A 22,016-nucleotide genomic window follows, 5' to 3' on the forward strand; every position below is an offset into this window, starting at 1 on the left:
AAGACCTCCCACTCTAGCCATCCTTTTGCCATTGTTTTGTGGCAATGATCTTGTACATATTTTGTGTGTTGTCCATGAATTCAATGTCAGTAATGCTTATGTGATACCCAAGAAAATGTGACAAAAATTAGATACCAAGAATATGATTTTCTTGGGAAGGGTTTATCTGTGAACAACTTTAATTTTGCTTTTTTGTCTTCATAAGAACCAAAGTTGTGTCCATTGAGAATGCATGACTTATGGCTTACAATATTAAGGTCTTAAAGAAGTAGGCATAGAAAAAATAACAAAATGTTAGCAGTGGTTATTCCTTGAATAATTTTTATTTTTATCTTTATATATTAGTTCTTCTCCAAGTTTTCTTAAGTTTCCATAATAAGCATATACTACTTAATAATTGTTTTTAAAAATTAATTAAAATAATTTTGATCATGCTGGCTATGGACATCGTAATCAGACCACAACATTTTGGTCTTAATACCTAACTATATATCTAAGACAAGTTTCTTTGAAGAAACTACAGAATTTCTCAGTCTCATATATCTAACTTTATGTTTATATACATTTATTTATTCACTTTTTTTCTTTAGTACAGATATCCAAAACATTTACAGTGTACTAAGTGCAATATACATGATTAAGAATTATAAATGCACTTCTGAAAATGTTGACATTTTCTAGGATGTTATAATAATAGAAAATGGCAAAATACAAACTCATCCTCTATTGTTATATATATATATATATATATATATATATATATATATATATATATATATATATATTTTAAGGTAAACAGTAATAACTATATAAAGCAGCAGTCCCCAACCTTTTTGGCACCAGAGACCAGTTTCCTGGAAGACAATCTGTCCATGGATGGGGGCAGGGGGATGGTTTGGGGATGACTCAAGCACATTACATTTATTGTGCAGTCAAACCTCTCTGCTAATGATAATCTGTATTTGCAGCCGCTCCCCAGTGCTAGCATCACCGCCTCGGCTCCCACTCAAATCATCAGACATTAGATTCTCATAAGGAGACTGCAACCTAGATCCCTCGCATGCACGGTTTACAGTAGGGATCCCTTACCCACCATTCACCTCCTGCTGTGCGGCCCAGTTCCTAATGGACCAGTACTGGTCCTAGTCAGCGGCCTCTGTGGCCTGGGGCGTTAGAGACTACAGATGTAAAGGACTTAAACATAAAAAAGGAAAATGTAATTTATTTTTAACATGTGAATGCTGACATGAAATTTCTGAAAATCTGGATTCATTCATAGTATAGAGTATTTTACTATGGTAGTTATATTATTTGTGAGTTAAAAATTATTAAATATGTTAGAATAAAGAGATAAAAATAGCCCACAAAGGCAAAAAGCCTAATACTGATTTTTCAGCTAAAATAAAAATGAAGAGCTTTAAATTCTTTCAGCTTGCATCTTGAAAAAGATTATTTATAATTAAAATGCTGACAGACCAGAACTATTCAGCAGCAGTACTGCCACCATGGCATACAATAGATTTGGCACTGTGGAAGTCACAACAGCTGCTAACTGTATCCAGCCTTACATTGACCTTAATATGTGAAGAAAAACGAAGGATTTTTAAATATAAGAAATGCAAATATAACTGATTTTACAAAGAAAGGACAAGAAGCTAAGTTTAAAAGAAAATGACAGGAAATTTAAACTATTGTCAACAATGTTACTTAGGTAAAGCAAAAGCTTATCAATTATTTTTTTCTGCCATTTCATCTCTCTATTTTTTAATACCAACTGACTTTAATGACAAGTCTGAATATATCATAAGTTAATTCTTTATCAGTTTTCATACATCATCCTTTACCTTGGTCGGCCAGCTGAAAATTATGTAAGCTATAAATTAGTTTTAAACAAGCTCTGAATCAGGTTAGAACTGGTTTTCAAATTAAAGAGCCTTCACTATATTACAAGGTGCTGTCATTTTATTACCCCAATCAATTCTGTGTGGCCTGAGGTGGAAGCAAAATGAATGCTGTCTTCATTTGCAATGGGTTTATCTCTTACAGCAGGCTCTGAAAATATAACTGCAGCAATGAATTGAAGCTAAAGTTACATTTAACATTGCCAATGTTGCTCCTTAATGGAACAGGAGTTTCAATGAAAAAAAAAGGCATTTCTTCACTGTGAAAAATATACAAAGATTAACACTAGGTTTAAACTTAAATTTAAAATAAAGAGCATTTCCAAAAACCATAGTTGAGCAAGCATGATATTAAATAATTTTAAATAGTCCTCAAATAAAGAAACAAAATGAAAATACAATGGACCTGCTATTCTCAGTACTTCAGAAATATTAAATTAGAAATATATATTTCACCTTTATCTTAATGGAAACCATTCTTTTTCTTTTCCCTGTTATATATAATAAACAATATAAAATAAATCTTTCATTTAAAAAGTTTGCAAGTCACTGGTCTATATAGTTCAAGTTCAAATTCTGGTAGATTTTAAGGTATGTCTTTAAAATTTTTTTAAATGGCAAAATGTTCACATGCTTTCTAATAAGGCTTAGAATTTTAAGGTCTTTCTTGGCTTAAAAATATAGGCAGTATTCAGATTCTAAACAAGTTGGATTCTGTAAGTCCTTGGTAAGTTTATCATTTTAAAGTTAGAATATTTTCCCAGAAATCTTTTAAAAGAGTTACAGTCCGACCACAAGGCCTATTTCAAATTCTGACTCCTAGCAAAAAGAGAAGAGAAATGAGTACCTGATTTCCTAGGCATTAGATAGTCTTAGACAAAAGATTAAAGTTAGAAGGCTAATTTGTCAACTCTTCTTACTATTTAGTACCTTTCTACTAACATCCTTTAATTCCTTACTTGATTACCTGATGCAGTTGAGTCTTCACCCTAAAAAAATTCCAAAATCCAAATTTATTACCTACATACTCTTGTAAATTAAAACTTCCTTTTCTATTAGTGCAACTGTTGTGTTAGAAGGCAAGCATCCAGAAGGAATTGTTTTGTGATATAATGTGTAAAATATAAAATAATGATGGTGTTTGCCTTCTTAAGACAATAATCCAAATGTATTAGTAGAGCTTCAGGCAGCTGGGAAGCTTAAAGTAAGGACACTGCCCTAAACTCCACACTACAAGTTCTATTTGGAAAAAAAGAATGTCTTTGGTTGGGAAGGAGCTCTGGAGATTACCTTTTCCTGTCCTCTTTTTCTGATCCCTAATACTCTTTAAAAAACTCTGAATAGAACTTCAGTGGCCATAAACTCATGCCATAATATTTACAACCCTTTATAATATGGTCTCAATCTCTGTTCTCAACCACTCTGCATTAAAAACAAATTACATAAAAAGACGTTTTCTCCACTGAATTGCCTTTGCTCCTTTGTCAAAGATCAGTTTACTTGTGCGTGTCTATTTTGGGGCTCTCTGCTGTGTTTTATTGATTGATTTGTCTATACCTTCACGAATACCATACACTCTTGATTGCTATAACTTTATAGTAAGTTTTAAAATTGGGTAGTGTCAGTTTTCTGATTTTGTTCCCCTTCAATGCTGTGCTGGCTATTCTGAGTTTTCTATTTTTCCATATAAACTTTAGAATCAGTTTGTCAAAAACCTACAAAATAACTTACTGGGAGTTTGATTGCAATTGCATTGAATCTATAGTTCAAGTTAACAAGAACTGACATTCTGAGTCAGGATGAACTATGAACATGGAAAAGTTCTCCATTTATTTAGTTTTTTGATTTCATTTATCAGAATTCTGTAGCTTTCCTCATATAGATCTTGTGTATATTTTGTTAGATTCATACCTAAGAATTTCATGTTTTTTTTTTTTCTGGTACTAATGTGAATGGTTTATGTTTTAAATTTCAGACCTGAACAGACATTTCTTCAACAAAGACATAAAAATCACCAACAGGTATATGAAAAGGTGGTCAACATCATTAACCATCAGGGAAATGCAAATAAAACCACTATAAGATACCACCTCATACCCATTAGGATGGCAATTATCAAGAAGTCAAAAGATAAATGTTGGTGAAAAGGGAATTCTTGTACCATGTTGGTGGGAATATAAATTGGTACAGCCATTATGGAAAATAGTGTGAAGGTTTCTAAAGAAATTAGAAATAAAACTACCACATGACCTAGTAATTAGAAATAAAACTACCACATGACCCATATAGGACTCACATACCCAAATGAACTGAAATCACTACCTCGTGAAGATATATGCACTCCTATATTCACTGCACCATTATTGACAATAGCCAAGATATGAAAACAACCTAAGTGTCTGTTAGCCAGACAAATAAATAAATAAACTGGTATAAATACACCATGGAATATTATTCATCCCTGAAAAAAGAACGAGATCTTGCCATTTGCCACAGCATGAATGGGCCTGAAGGACATTATACTACATGAAATAAGCCAGACACAGAAAGAAAAATATTGTCTGATCTCACTTATATGTAGAATCTAAAAAAAAAAAAAATCAAACAGACAGACAGAATAAAACAGTGATTACCAGGAGACATGGGGAGGAAATGGGAAAGCATGGGTCAGAAGATACAAAGCAGCAGATATGTAGGATGAACCCATTTAGAGATCTAAATGTATAACATGAAGACTGTAGGTAATAATATTGTACTATATTTGGGACTCATGCTATATGGGTAGATTTTAGCTGCTCTTGCCACAAAAATAAAAAAAAAATTGGTAACTATGTCAGATGATAGATAGTTACCCTACTTCACTATAGTAACATTTTTACTACCTATTTGTATCCTATAATATCATGTTGTATATCTTAAACTACACAATAAAACTTATTAAAAACAAACAAAAAACCCAACAACAAGAATTCCAGTTGTTCACTGAAGTAACATAAAGGAACTGACTTTTGAATATAACAAATAGTGCTGGATCATCTGGACATCTAAATGCAAAAAGAATCTAGATACAGACCTCATACCTTTCATAGAAATTAAGTCAAAATGGGTCATAGACCTAAATGTAAAATGCAAAACTATAAAAATCCTAGGAGATAACAGGAGAAAATCTAGGTAACAATAGGTTTGATAATGACTTTTTAGATAAAATACTGAAAGTATAATCCATGAGAGAAAATTAAGTTGGACTTCATTAAAAAGTTTTACCCTGCAAAACACACTGATCAGAGGATAAAATCACTTGCAGAAAACATTTGCAAAACATATCTGATAAAGGATTGGCATCCAAAATATATAAAGAACTCTTAAAATTAAACAATAAGAAGACAACTTCATCAAAAAATAGGCAAAAGATCTGCACACCTCAATAAAGACGACATAGATATGGCAAGTAAGTATATGCAAAGATGTTCAACATCACATGTTTTAATTGCAAATTAAAACAACAAGATACGTGTTAGAATGGCTAAAATCCAAAGCACCAACAACACCAATGTTGGCAAGGATGTGGAACATGAACTCTCACTCACTGCTGGAGGGAATGCAAAATGATACAGATATTTTGGAAGACAGCATGGCAGCTTCTTAAAAAACTAAACATACTCTTAACATATGACCCAGTAACTGGGCTCCTTCATATTTTCGAAGCTGAAAATTCATTTATGTCCACATAAAAACATGCACATCAATGTTTACAGTAGCTTCATTCATAATTACCAACACAAATAAGATTGTTGTACACAAAACAAACAAACTGTAAATATACATACACACACACATACACCTTGAACAGGAGAACGGATAAATCAACTGTGGCATATTCATGCTAGAAAATATTATTCAACAATAAAAAGAAATGAGGTCTCAAGTCAAGAAAAGACATAGAGGAACCCTAAATGCACATTTCTAAGTGAAAAGAAGCCAATTCGAACAGGCTACCTACTGTATGATCTCAATTATATGACATTCCAGAAAAGGTAAAACCATAGAGACGGTAAAAAGATCTGTGGCTGCCAGGGGTTTGAGGGTAGGGAAGGAGTGGTGAACAGATGGAGCACATGAGATTTTTAAGGCAGTGAACCATTCTGTGTGATAGTAGAATGGTAGATACACATTATATTTGTAGATCATTATACATTTGTCAAAACCCATAGAATGTAAAAAGATTAAATCCTAATGTAAACTATTGATTTTAGTTAATAATAATGTAACGATATTGGCTCATCAATTTTCACAAATGTACCACACTAATGCAAAATGATAAAAGGGGAAACTAGGGTGAAGGGTGGAAGAATGAGGGAACATATTGAAACTCCGTACTTCTAAGTCAATTTATCTGTAAATATAAAACTGCTCAAAGATCAAAAAACAAAAAATGCCCCCCATAAAGCTATTAAAAAAAAAAGCAAACAGAAAAGAATCAAGAAAACACATTAGCAACTATTATTACTACAATTACCTACTTCAGTTTTCCCCGTATGAACTGTACACACTCTTTCTCTCTCCAAGGATTTCCTTATGTTGCTTCAAATACCAAAAAGGCCTTGGAAGTATGGCAGTATATAGTAGCATTATATTTACCTGGCTTCTTAAAGTTAGGTCTAACTATTTAATCTGTGGAATGTGGCCTGAAGTGGGATGTTTCAATTTCCCGATATAATTTTAAAGTCTATGTGAAATTTGTTATATTTCCTGCTACTGTTCTGTGGACCACCTAGTCAAAATAAAATCTTCATCAGCTAGGGTCCTTGAGTAAGTATGATGAGCAGAGTTGCCCTGCCAACTCGTATGGACATGTTGTATGAATGTCAACTTATGTTAATCCACTAACATATGTTAATCCACTAACATTGCTGCATAATGTAGCATATCCTAATTTATATTTCTATGAAATTCTATCTAGCCTTCATAATTCCATTGAAATGACATACTATCTACAATCTCTTTTTGATTCATGAAGCTGCACAATCCTCCTAGTCTCAAAATTCCTATAATTATCTTAATGTGACTTCTTATGGCATTTAACACTTGTATCATAATTAAGTGCACATATGCTTTATCTATATAGAGTCTCATTTTGTTGCCCAGGCTATAGTGCAGTGGCACGATCATAGCTCACTATAGCCTTGAACTCCTGGGCTTAAGGGATCCTTCTGCCTCAACCTCCTCAGTAGCTGGGACTACGGGCATGTACCACCATGCCTGGATCTCTCTCTCTCTCTCTCTCTCTATATATATATATATATATATAATATATATATATACACATATATATATGTGTATATATATATATATTTTAATATTTTGTAGCGATGGGGTATCACTATGTTGCCCAGGCTGGTCTTGAATTTCTGGCCTCAAGCCATCCTCCTACTTTCACCTCCCTAAGTGCAGGGAATATAGGCATGAGCCAGAGCGCCAGGCCAAACAGATATGAAAGGCAAGATTCGTGTCTGATTATCTTATTAATAATATAACTCAAGCAACTGGTAAAGTGTGTGGCACACCTCTGAATATTATACAGATTTTTATTCAATAAAACAAAACTCCTATTACAGACATATTGGTGGGTAGATCAAAAGAAAGAAAATATCTCTATAAATAAAAAATACATTGTTTCTTCTCAAATTGTATGTAAAATAAACCCCACAAAATAGACATTTTCTTTCAGATTAACTTTATAGACTTGGATAATCCCAATGTTCTTTATTCTGAAGGACACAACTATTTTTTAAATTTAAAAACGATATATCTACTCCAAAGAAATCTTCTATAATTAACAGGCACTATTAAATGTTAATAGAAATGCTGAGTGAACTAGATAGGAACAGAAACTATTCTAAGAAAGAATATGATTTTAACTTTGCTAAACAGATATTTTCTTATGTTTCTTACTCTCGGTCTTATCTGCATATTTGGGTCATGGCTGGCAGAAATTTATATTTCAGATATCATTTGTTGTTTCAATAAATAGCCTTGGGTCTCTAAGGCAAAAAGTGGAACCTACAACTTTGTTGTTCAGCAAAATAAAAGTTTGAAAAATAATTTCAGTAACAAATAACAGGAAACAGGCTAGCAGTGGAGAACTAACAAGAACAATTTAAAATCTATCTTAGGAAAAAAAAGGTGTAATATCCAGGCTCCTTGTCTTTAAGAAAGTATGAGAGAAATATCCTCTATTAAAAGAGAGTTTGCAACCTAGCTGGTAAAAACAACTTAAATATAAAACGATAAATAACAGTACAAAAAATAATATACTCAGTGTCAAATGAACAGTCTAGTAAAAGATGGCAAAATAAATTTAGTGTCATTTTAAGTATTGTGGGGAAACTAGGATTTAAATCGGAGATTTCATTTTTTAAAAAAAGAACCAACAAACCCTGATGATATGAAGCTTTTTGTAAAAGAGTATTCAGAGCAAGAGAAACAGAGAGAGAAAGAAAGTAAGGAGAATGCGGAAGGAATAGAGAAGGAAGGAGAGAAAAAGAAAGAGAAAGGAGGGAGGGAGAATGAGAGGTTGATTTATACCTATAATATTTGTAATATTAGCATATGTTTATTATAGATGGCCTTGAAAGTCAGAGATAAAACCCTGACATCTATCCTATATTATGAACAACAGAAACTCCTTCCTTGGGGTTTCTGAGCTAGAAATGTGAAAAGTGATTTTTCAAAAACAGTGATTGGGAAAAGTTTGTAGGATGGCTTAATGAGAATAGACACTTAAGTACTGAACAGAAAGACTTTTAGAATAAAGAACAAAGGTTAAGTGTCATTTTTTTTTCTTCTGAGACAGGAAATAAGAGATTGAGGTAGAAAAAGTAACAGACCTTCTTAAGGTTGTAAGGAGAAAACATAAGGATATTGATGTCTTTTCCTCAGTGAAGAGACAAATCATCTTGAAAAAATTAGGGTGCTGGAAATAAAACTGGGGACTTCAGATATGTGGCAAAGATTTGAAAGAACTGCTATACAAATCTGGTAAGGCATACACAAAAAACATCAATGAGATCTGGTTTAAATTAGGAGATATAAATTTGTAATGAACTTCAATAAATGTCTCCAGTTATTTATAGCCAATAAAGAAACAGTTGAGATGAACCAACACAGTGGATCCAGAGAAAGTTAGAGAGTAATAGAGGACTCTAATGTTTTTAAAAAGTATACATTAAAATGTCAAGTCATAGTATTGAAAAAAGGGAGGATAATAAATTGAGAATGAGGATAGTGGCCCGGAGGTCTTGAGAAGAGAACAAATTAAGCTACTTCTAGTATCTCTTTTTTAACTCTTTATTTAAAATTAATTTGAAGAGTTTTGTTTAAAGTTTTTGTTTAAATTCAGACTGCAGGATTTTTTTTTCATATTGCTATTATGAGGTTAAAAACAACAACAACAGCAACTGTATTTGACCCTATTAAGGAGGTTTCTATCTTAGGGAAGCCTTTCACTAATCAGGGAACACAAACACACTTGATAAATACACAGTGTCATGTTTCCAAATACTGCTTAGAAATATGAATGAGAGAAGGAGTAGACAGGATGATTTCAAATTCAGGGATTTTGAAATAGCTAAATAATGAAGAAAGGAAGTTAATTTCACTGCAAAAACCAGATGCATATATAGTAGACTTGGGAGCAGTCAAAAAGAAATGAAAGAGTAAGAGGGTAAACAGGTGAATGCTTCAACACTGTTACAGGAAAAGGTAGAAAAATGTCTACCCTTTATAGTACTTTGCCTTCTTGTAAAAGACTAAATAATGTTTTCTAAAAATATCTACTTCATTCATACCCTGAACATGACTAGAAGTGGGAAAAATTAATAAATTATTAATTGTATATTAGGATAAAGTTAAAATAGAATTATTAAGTAATGTTTTGCTGTTATTGGTTGTTGACACTGCTTCACTAAAATGAGGAAATAATGCTAAAATACCTTATATACTCATGGCTTGCTTTCCATACATCTATGCCTTGGAAAATGATTTATACATATCTGAAAATCTAAATTTAGACATCTGATTTTTCAAACAATATAAAGAATAGTATTTGTCTTTAAAAACTGAGAGAATAGTCCAGCCCTCAAGAACACAAAAGTGAACATAATGCTGACAAAAGTGCTTTGGTGGAGCTTGAACTTTTCGAAGTGATTCTTAAAAATTTTAACCTCTACAAACATACTTTAAAGAGTTTTCAAACCAGTGAAGCAGATAATTATTTGTAGCCATTATTGAAGGTACATTAAACAAAAAACCAACTTAACTTCAATGAAGGTATAATACTACAATATAAACCTTTAAGAAACCTTCAGAGAAAACATTAAAACAGGTTGCATCTTAGATGACCAGAGATTAGATTTGGCATATGAATGTAGTCCAGAGGAAAAAAGAGAACAATATATTGAACTATAACAACTTGTAGAAGTCTAGATTCACAAAAGAAGATGGCTGAACTAGGTCACAGGTAGAAATACAATAGAACAAAAACAGTCACATATGGACCTTTATTCTATAAATGAGGACAGAATCATGTTTTAACTGTTCATAGGTGAGGTAATAATTTCAGATTCTTTGATTAACAAACAAGGTATTATTTTTGAATAGGAGGTATTTTTACTGCAAAAGAATGCTGATACTGGGTAAAAATGATACAAATTCTTCCTGTGTGTACACAAAGTAGCTGACACTGCATAAATCAGAATATTCTAAAACTATCTTTGAAAAGAGATTAAATATGGCTAGCTGTAGTTTCTTTTCACAAAATAGGTTTTCAAACTTCACAACTCATGACAAACATTAAAAAGCAAAATTTGACTCAGCCATAATACAGTGCTTACTGCCTAATAAAAAAATTCACTTTTATATCCCTTTCCCTCATCTCCCTCCAAGTTCAATAATTTAGTTTCTGCTGGGTATACATAAATCATCCATATTGTCAAATGGCATCTCCCTTAACATAATTATTTCATTGAATTTTATGAACAAAGGGTCTTGAGGTATTATATCATCTTCCACATCCATCTTTGCACATCTACTAGTAGAACCATCTTTAGTCAATTTATTTGTTTTAAATGATCTCCAGGTTTTATTCCTCTGTTAGAAAGAACAAAAGAGATGCCACTTAATAATAATTGTTCATTTTTCCTGTTGCTAGTGGTGTTTGTTTATAATAGAAAAATTATCTGAGTTTCTACATTATGAAAATCTAAAATGGCTTTAGGACAAAATCCAAATGGAGAATCTCTTGCAAAAAGGAATAGAACATATCTATTTAAATATATAAAATCTAGTTTCTAAAACACAGGCTCTGGAGTCAGGAAGATTTGGGTTTGGATCACTGTTCACACCACTTATTAGCTGTATAATCCTTAACTTCTCTGAACCCCATTTTTTTTCATTTGCACAAAGGATAACATAACTACCTTAAAAGTTGTAGTGAGAACTAAACAGGATTATACATTTTAAGTGCTCAGGTAATGCAAGGTACATAGTGGTACTCGATAAATGTTAAATGCTATTAGAATACTTTCTTATTTTAAAAATATTTATATTCTTTGACCTAGCCATTACATTGAGAGAATATCTGTATAAAGAAATACTGTACAGCTCTTAAAAATCAGATTAGGAGAATATTTAACAACATAAAAAACTGTCATACATACAATTATATTTTTTTAAGTAAGACTAGTTTATAACAGAAAGTATTCTATGATTGCAATTTTTAAAAAGTAGGTTGCAGTAGGCTATGAGGATATACTACCAAACATAAGTAGAAATGTAGTATAAGTGCTATAATTGCAGATTATTTAAACTATTTTTCTTCTTTATGTTTTTAAAAATTTTCCAAATATTCCACAATGGCCACGTATTACCTTTATAAAACCTTTTTAAAAAAACACCCAAAGTGTATGTATTTTTCTCTGATTCCAACTTTTTCCACAAAAGTAGAGTCAGAGAAAAGAAAAAAGTAAAAAAGAAAGTGAGAAGTATGTCATTATTTTAAAGATTTTTTTTTCTTTTTTGAGACAGAATCTCACTCTTTCATCTGGGCTAGAGTGCCATGGTGTCAGCCTAGCTCACAGCAACCTCCAATTCCTGGGCTCCATTGATCCTCCTGCCTCAGCCTCCTGAGTAGCTGGGACTACAGGCATGCACCACCATGCCTGGCTAATTTTTTCTATATGTTTTTAGTTGTCTGACTAATTTATTTCTATTTTTAGTAGAGACAGGGTCTCACTCTTGCTCAGGCTGGTCTCGAACTCCTGACCTCCAGTGATCCTCCTGCCTCAGCCTCCCAGAGTACTAGGATTACAGGCATGAGCCACCACGCCTGGCCTTTTAAAGATTTTATATAAAGGATATTACTTTTATTAAACAAAATTCCTATTTTGAATTACTACTTTTAAGATTTAAAATTAATCAAAATTCTTTGATTTGGTTCTCAGTTTGACTGTTGTTGGTGTATAAGAACACTACTGATTTGTGTACATTGATTTTGTAACCTAGAACTTTGCTGAATTTATTTATCAATTCTAGTAGTCTCTTGGCAGAATCTTTGGGGTTTTCTAGATATAAGACCATATCACCAGTGAACAGCAATAGTTTGACCTCTTCTGCCTCCATCTGAATGCCCTTAATTTCCTTCTTTTGTCTGATTGCTCTGGCTAGGACTTCCAGTACTATATTGAATAGAAGTGGTAATAGAGGGCAACCTGGTCTGGTTTCAGTTCTAAGTGGGAATGTTTTCAATTTTTCCCCATTCAGTATGATGTTGGCTGTGGGTTTGTCGTAAGTGGCTCTTATCATTTTGAGGTAAGTCCCATCTGTGCCTATTTTGTTAAGTGTTCTTATCATAAAAGGGTGCTAAATTTTGTCAAATGCTTTTTCTGCATCTATTGAGAGGATCATAGGGTCTTTGTTTTTACTTGTGTTCACATGGTTAATTACATTTATAGATTTGTGTATGCTGAACCATCCCTGCATCTTTGAATTGAAGCCTACTTTGTCATGATGGATTTTCTTTTTTTACCAGCAGCTGAATTCAATTTGCTAGGATTTTATTGAGAATTTTTACATCTATATTCATAAGGGATATTGGTCTATAGTTTTCTTTTTTTGTTGAGTCCTTTCCTGGTTTTGGTATCAGGCTGATGCTGACTTCGTAAAATGTGTTGGGGAGGATTCCTTCCTTCTCGATGTTGTAGAATAATTTCTGCAGGATAGAACATATCCCCCATAGATAAGGGGGCACTACTGTATTGAGAGTCTACCTTTCTAAAAGAAAGGAATTAATAGCAGCTGAGAATGAGCAGCTGAAATTTCCTTACTTAAGAGTGAGGTTCTCTCTTAGCATAAATGTCATACGGCATATTGAAGGGACATAATTATATTCTGAAATTCTAAATGTATTTATACAGTATGCTCTAAAGTTAACCTTCATTTTCAGATTCCTCTAGGAATGTAAAAAGTGCTAGGCCAGAATTTCCAACATTCCCATCCTTAAAAGAATCCAAATGTATATACAATAACAAGACATGTTGCTGATACATGCTTGTTCTCTAAAAGTCATTCATTAGGCTTAATGAATCTTTTATTACAAGAAACTACATACACTTTGATAAAGTATACTCACAAATTGTCTTACACCTCTCTTCAGTGGTTTGCTTTTTTTAAATTTTATTTTTTATTTTTTATTTTATTTTTTATTTTTGAGACAGAGTCTCGCTTTGTTGCCCAGGCTAGAGTGAGTGCCGTGGCGTCCTAGCTCACAGCAAACTCAAACTCCTGGGCTCGAGTGATCCTTCTGCCTCAGCCTCCCGGGTAGCTGGGACTACAGGCATGCGCCACCATGCCCGGCTAATTTTTTATATATATATCAGTTGGCCAATTAATTTCTTTCTATTTATAGTAGAGACGGGGTCTCGCTCTTGCTCAGGCTGGTTTTGAACTCCTGACCTTGAGCAATCCGCCCGCCTCGGCCTCCCAAGAGCTAGGATTACAGGCGTGAGCCACAGCGCCCGGCCTTAAATTTTATTTTATTTATTCTATATTTTCATTTTGATTTAAAGTTTAAACTTTTAATGACCTTGAGAAAAATAATATCCTTTTGCAGTCTATGGAAAATTTTTTCACTTGTCACAAAATATGTCTTCAGTTAAAAACAAGTTTCCCTTTTATACCCATATGAGTTTGATCTTTTCCTATTATTCATATCTGGCAGGGCCAGCCAGTGGCTTAAATATGAAGGCAATCCTTTTATTTCTAAATATCATGCTTTCTATTATAAAATAAATATTAGTGCAAGATCTTCTAAATATAGAACCATAATTCTATATTTAATGTGAAATATGAACTATCATCAAAAGTACCAACTATTTCCTAATGATATACAATACATTTAGAAAAAAAAACCTGATAAAAAATAATTTTATAAGTTTAGAAAGCCATGAATGCCCTGGCTTAAAAATACATTAATTATAAAGATAGCTTTCATTACTTCTTAGCTGTAGCAAGAAATTAAAACAAATGGATTTTTTTCTGCATGAAAAAGTTACATATAACCTTCCACTATTTAGCGTGAAACTCTGAAAGACACAGGAAAGATTTTTATCTGATATGTAAGAAGGCTAAAATGAAATAGAAAATTACCTTTATATTACTTTTAAAAACATTTCTTTCGTTGGAAAATCAGAACATTATCACTAATATTAAACTTTTCTCTTTGTGGCTTAATGCTGTCATTTACTGCAAACCTTTATTACTCCAAGTATAGCCATTCAATCTTTTACAAATGAGTGACTTGAAGCACACTACAGTGAAGCAACTTGCTGAAGTTCACAAGCATTATAAATTGTTAAGATTTGAACCCAGTTTGTTTCCTTTCAAAGCTCACAAAGCTCTTTTCTCTATACCATGTTGCATGCTTTGACCTTCTATATAATTTAAATTACTCTATTTTCCTACCATACAATGCCTCAGATTATAAGAACTCCATCAATTTAAAGGCAATTTTTTTTGAAAAATAACTATTATTACTTAAGGATAAAAACTACTTATATATGCACATTCTAATTTCAGAAATGTCAAAAAATGAATATATTAAAAGGCATAATGTACTTTTATTATGTCTCCAAACTCTCCAATCTATAATTTCTTATCAATTTTAGTAAAGATTCTATCAGAAGATGAAGAGTAGCATGCTTAAATATATTTCATTTCAGAACTCTATTCCATTAACTATCAGAGTTCATTCTTTGAATTTTCTTGGCTTAGATTTGAAGACTGTTTTAAAGAAGCTTATCTTAGTTATAGGCAAAAGGGCACTTTTAAAACTACAATATGTAGGTTAGAAAGAAAATTTTTTTACAGGTAATTCTACAAAATGATGAAATAATTAAAATAAATGTTTAATAAATTAGAAAGAACAAATTAACTATATGTACCTAGAATACAAGAAATCTCACTTTTTTTCTTTCTTTTTTTGAAAGATAGGGCTTTATGCTGTCATCTAGACTGGAAGTGCAGTGGCACAATCATAGCTCCCTGTAGCCTTGAACTCCTGGGCTTAAGTAATCCTCCTGCCTCAGCCTCTCTAGTCATAAGGACGACAGTGGTACGTCACCACACCCAGCTAATTTTTAAAAAAAATTTTTTTAGAGATGGGTTCTCACTATGTTGCCCAAAAGTCAGTCTCGAATTCTTGGCCTCAAGTCATCTTCCTACCGCAACCTCCCAAGTTGCTGGTATTATAGGTATGAATCACCATGCCCAAGTGTTTTTGTTTTTTTTTTGAAGCTAGGACTTATGCCTTTCCTGTTATTCAGATTATTACTTTCACAAATCTGAAAGTATTATTTTAACTAGGACTACGTCTTCACAATGAAGATGTTTCTGATACTTACACTAGATGTAAATAATGAAATAACAAGTTTACATAATTAATACATTCCATATTATTTCTGAATTTTATAACATTATCATCTATAATGCTTTGGTTTATTATATAACCCAATTTTAATATTTGAAATGCTGGGTTAGTAAGATAAAAATATTCTTACGAACACTTTAAAAACTGTGATAAAATATCCTTTACCTTAATTTTCAGGTATTTAGTAGGTAACCTTTTTCTCCAAAATAATAAAAAAAAAATAAACTATTTTAAATTAAAGGACAGTGTGAAGTTGATGACTTTTAAAAGGCATCTGTATGTATGGCACCCTACTGTACTTGGATTAATTGCCTCAGTTGCGATTTAGTTTCTTATCACATATGGTATTCCACAGCACGCTATGTAAATGCATCAGGCCATATGCCACCTATCTTAGAAAATGGCTTAGTTTTTTTTTTTATGTTTATAGTAAGTGTTATTTAGAAAGTAAATTAGTTTTTTAATTTTACAAATTATTAATATAAAAAGTCTTTTTATTTTCAGAGGTTTTAATCATTTTCCTTTCTCTGAATTTGATATTGAAATATATCAAAATATATGTACCATAAACATTGACAAATTGTACCTTACGGAAAGAAATCATATTTTCAGAAAAATTCTTAAGGAATACTGACCCGGACTTACTAAAGTATATGCTTAATTTGTATTATATAGTTCCCATGAAAACTACTACTGTAGGTTATAGAACTAAGCAGAACAGTACTGATTCTAATTCTATTATAAAGAATGATCAGTTAACAATTTGTGTTTTCCTAAAAATTGTTACTTGATAAAAATATTACCTAGGGGTAGGTTTCAGAAAACATGTTCAGGACAATCAAGTAAATAACCTCTTTGAGCAAACAATAATGCCAAATAATAAGTTCAATTCAGGACATAAATGTTTAAACAAAAACACACTACTTTTTTTTATGAAGCATAGTACTAACTATAATTAGTGGGATTGTTAATGGCAAATCATTATTACTAGTCCCAAAGTATAGCACTCAATTAGAAGGGGCTAAAAGACATTTATACAAACAATTTTGTCTACTATGGAAAATGAATACCACAGCCTGAACTTAGTCATGGACCTTGTCCTGTACTAGATCAAATGAAGTTTGTGGGTGTTATCCTACCCACTAGCAAAGAGGAAATCTAAAGTTTAAATACAAAACTATAGCCATTTTTGAGGATAACCATACCACAGTTTTAATTCTCAGACTTTTAATAAGACTACAAACCACCACAGATTCATTCTACAGGTTTCTAATGAGGATATAGTACAAACAACTTTCTTCTCAGACTTTTCTAAACCTGTATCAATGAAAAGGCAAATCAAAACTCAGTAAAGCTTGGTAAAGCACAATTTTGTTAGCTTTTATAAGCTGGTGACACAAATACTAGAAGAGTACTGAAATTAGATACTTAAGTGGTATAAGTTTTACCTAAAAATGGCTTCTCCATCAACCATGCTAAATTCAGAAACTTAAAATTCAACCTAATGGCAGATAAAACCTCAGAGATCAAATGAATAATTAAAATATTAAAAAGACCTTTATTTAATGGGTCAGTTATATGCTTTAAATTTTAAAGAACTTTAAAGGATAATTCATTTTAATTTTATATTTTTAATAAATCTTCTCAATACATAAAATTCAGACATTTAATTTCCAATATTACCAGGTTCAATTAAATGTGCTTATTTAACGTATTATGGCAAGATACTCCTTGGAGAAATTGTTCTGTTAAGTTCTTAAAGAGGCATAATTCTCAATAACTGCCTTACTTGAAAATATATACTTATATATGTTGTTTTGATATAAGTTATAGAATTCTAGTTGCTCAAAAAGAAAATGTACAAAATAAAAAAAAAAAAAGCATTTGTTTCCTAGTCAGAGATTTTTATTACAAATGATTATCAAGAAATACCTCTTGACTTAGCTGGTATGTCACGCATTTGTAGTTCCAGAAAAGCTTTCGTAAGGGATTTGGATGAGATTTCTATGCATATAAATTCACAATTTATTACTACTCAAAAAAGTGTAGTATACTAGAAAGATCAAATAAGAGTGAACCAATGGAAATCTCCAGCCAAGACAGCTCATCTTATAAGTAGCCCAATAATGACCTGTCATGTACACTACATGGCTTCTTATAAAACAGAACTTAAACAAGGATAAAAAGCTGGAATAGTAACTGGCATGGTTAGTCACTGTAAAGTACACAATGTATAGTTAAATCCTCAGTGGCACTTATGAATATATATGACTTAGAGGAAACACTTTTTTAAAAGAAATATTTATACATGCTCATTTAACCATGTCAAGTCAAGACAAATTATCTTCATTTTGAGTGTTTCAGCAACATGAGTTGTTGTGATGTACATCAAGAATATCCCGGAAAAGATTAGGGAGTGAACTATGCCCTATTTTAAAAAAAATTACAATACTTAGTCTGCTTTATATCTTATATGTAAGTATGCAACATAATATTAAAATGTTAATTTGCTGAAATTTTACTTGCTTTACATATATTGTATATTATTTGTTTTAAAATTCTAATAAATTAAATTTTAGCTTCAAAACTTTTTCAATAACTGAAGTTTTATGAAAATAGGTATAAAAGAAATTCTTATTCCTAAGTGCTCATAAAATCACCTGTGGAACTTGTAAAAATAAAAATGCCTCTCTTCATCCCTTCTCTCTCCTTTTCCTGAATAATTTAATTCAACAGTTATTAGGTGGTAAACAAAGTAGGTATCCATGTGGGGTAGGGACAGAGGGTAACAAAAGATAGGTTCCTTATCAGGAGAGTAATCATATAAGAATATGTAATAAGGATAATGGGAGCTAGTTTTCTATCAAAGAAGGGAGTTACAAAGATGGAAAGGAAGAAAATTAGAATGGTTTTCAGTATCTATAAAAACACAGAAATATAGATATAAGTGTAAGTATGCATGAATGTATAAACACAAATCCAATCTTTGGGTCTGACTACTGAGAAGAACTAGGAAGAGCAACATCCCAGTAACAACCACACTGGACCTCAGTTTCTAAATACCATTCTCCATTAAAAGGAACCAAGGCTCCTTGGAGAAACAGCTGATTCCAGTAGTGGGGAAAGAGAAAGTACAAGTTGACCCTGGAACACTTTCAACAAGAAAATACTCAAAGACTGGTGTAATCCTGTTGAAAGGACACAGCCAGTCTGAAGTGCCTTTCACATTAGCCAAATTTGAGACAATGTGAATGTCAAAATAAATAATGATAATAATCAATAAAATTCACTGGATAAAAAAGAAAATGGGAGTTTGATAAGGAAGAGGACATTGGCATAGTCTTAAGTTCTTCACTACAAATCACTTTTACTAATTAGAAAGGAGATGAGAGTAGAGAAATCATTTTATCAAAAAGACACTTGCACTAGAATGTGTATTGCATCACATTTCACAATCACAAAGATGTGGAATCAACCCAACTGCTCATCAGTTCATGAGTGGATTAATAAAATGTGGTATATGTATACCATGGAGTACTACTCAGTCATAAAAAATTAATTAATACCTTTTGCAACAATCTGGGTGGAACTAGATTGCTAAGTGAAGTATCATAAGAATGGAAAAACAAACATTGTTATGTACTCACTATTACATTGGAACTGACTGATCAGCACTCATGCGCACAGATGGAAATAAAAGTCAACAGAAATCATGCAGGTTGGAAGGGAGTGGAAGGGATGGGTGAAATCATATTTAAAGGGTACAATGTACACTATTTGGGTGATGGACACACCTACAACTTTGATTCAAGCAGTACAAAAACAATCCATATAACCAAAACATTTGTACCCCCATAATATTCTGAAATTAAAAAAAAAAAAAGAAATGTACTATCTGTTGGTCAGGAATGAAAGTCTTCAAAAGTAAGAAAAACAGAATTGATGTAACACAAATATTCAAGGGAATGAATTAAGTCTCCCTAATTTTCAGTTTCAGTATTATATTACATTTAATTTTTCACTGGAAAAAAGTAGCATATTAATAAGTCATGTGGGTATGATGAAAATACAACTCCATTTCATTGCTGTAATCCTTACAGTAAACTGCTATGATATTCCAAAAATTAAATACCATATTTGGATGAAAGTTTGAAAATGTTGGTTGTTTACATTTGGTATTCAACCACGGGGCAAACAGAATCCAGTAAAATAGAATGAAAGTTTTCTAACAATGTCCTTTCCTAATGGATTTCCATTTAGAGTTCCAAGAGCCATTCTTTGGTAAAGAGGAAGACAAAACAAATACAAAACCATATTCATTAGCTACTGGCACCTATGGCATGTATAAAATATATGCTACACTCCTAACAAATCTGAAATATACCCCCTTGCATTTTCAATATTAACAAAATTACCAATAACTTAATAAAGACACCCTTTGCATTTAATATGATGATACATATTTATAGCAGTATAGAGCCTTTTCAAAAGAATGTATACAAAAGTCACATTTATAAAAAGCAATAAATCCTTTTTCAAAAATTGTTTTTCTAACTTGTTTGTGGGGGTGGCAGGGAAACCCAAATAAAAAGTTCACTTAAAAAAACTACCTTATATAATAAAGAGTCCTCTAAGACAATTATTTAAGGTCTATAGTATTTCACTATTTTTTTATTTTAACAAAATTTTGGGAATGCATTTTTAACTACGCAATAAAATTTTGGGATATTAAATATGTTCCCTCTTGAATTAAAAATAATTCTTGCTATTATATCATTTTAATCTTAGGCAAAAATGCTTGACTATTAAATAAAATATATAAAATACTATGTTTTAATAATCATTATAAAATAAATAAAAATTTAAAATAGATTTTTTTAAAAACTTAGTTTTTTCTAAAACCAAATGTTTTCTTGCAGTGTTTTTGCATGTAGTAATGTATTTATTTAACCCAATAGCCAAATACAATTTCAACATGTAGAAAGCTTTAACATACTTCACAATTTTTTTGCAGTTTCTAATTAATAAATTTTGCATACAAAATAAACTTTTGTAGTAAGCTGGAGCAAATCATTTTAGCTAATAAAAAGAATATTTTTGATTCCATGATCTGATAGGAATTCAATATCAATTTTAATTCACTCTAGGACAGAAAAATGCATTTAAGTAGTATTGAAGAAAGATGGTTTGATGTACATACTAACAATAGACAGTTACTTTTCCTTTCCTTTAAAGGAAGAACAATTTGATTAACCCACAGTTGACCAGAATGGTTTCATTTAAATGTATCCAATATTTCTGTCAAATAAGTCAAAACATTAGGAGCCCAGTTGTTCACTCACCACATACTTTAAAGACATGCAAACTAATCATAAAATACAGATACCACAATTTAAGATTAGAATATTTATATTCAAAAAACATAATTTCCAAGTTTATTTGGGGGATAATCTAAACAACCTCACTAGCAATTTCATCCTTTCTATTCACCTAAAATAAATACAAGAAATAAGATTTGGGATGTAAAAATCAGTTGTCTTTTTTTAAGGAACAGACTTTATAAAATATCCTCAATACATTATTATATTTTCAGATGAGTCATCTATAAAATAAAATTGGATTTTATTGGTTATTCTGTTGGTTAACATAATTTCTTATGACTCAGGGTGGAATTTTCCTGCCATTCCCTAGATGTGCTAAATTAGCAGAGGGTGACTGGGTTTTTTTTTGGCTACTAAAGCTCTATTTAATATGCTACAATAATATGGAGAAACAAAACAGCTAAATATTCCACAGAGGAAATTTATATCATTTAGTAAAGTTGTTTTATTCATAATTTAAGGGCAATGCATTCATCACAGCAATCTATTCTCAAAGTGCATTAGGTTAAAATGTTGGTCCCTCATATTACAATTATCTTTAAAATTAGGAAGCTGATGGTATGATATGGAAAGCTATAAAAATGACAGGAAATAACCTTTTTTTTTTTTTTTAAATAGACTCTTCTTTCCTTACCTTAGAAGATGAAGAATCACACTCCTGACATATCCATCCATAGCCCGTTTGTTTAGGAGACTTTTTCAAAGGAGGATCCAAACAGCCAAAATGGTAGCAGAGTCTGCATTCATCACACC

The 22,016-nt window shown here is 31.7% G+C and overlaps 1 protein-coding gene across 2 annotated transcripts in view; it reads right to left on the reverse strand.

Moving 5' to 3' along the window:
• PHF14 (PHD finger protein 14) overlaps positions 1 to 22,016 on the reverse strand; it is a 170,564-nt gene that overhangs the window by 22,468 nt on the left and 126,080 nt on the right. For both annotated transcript variants that reach the window (XM_076006406.1, XM_076006407.1), the window contains exon 17: positions 21,898 to 22,015. In XM_076006406.1, coding sequence (XP_075862521.1) covers positions 21,898 to 22,015 — 118 coding nt within the window. The remainder of the gene's footprint in view (positions 1 to 21,897; position 22,016) is intronic.

This window comes from Microcebus murinus, chromosome 9, assembly GCF_040939455.1.
Source record: "Microcebus murinus isolate Inina chromosome 9, M.murinus_Inina_mat1.0, whole genome shotgun sequence".
Taxonomy (NCBI): domain Eukaryota; kingdom Metazoa; phylum Chordata; class Mammalia; order Primates; family Cheirogaleidae; genus Microcebus; species Microcebus murinus.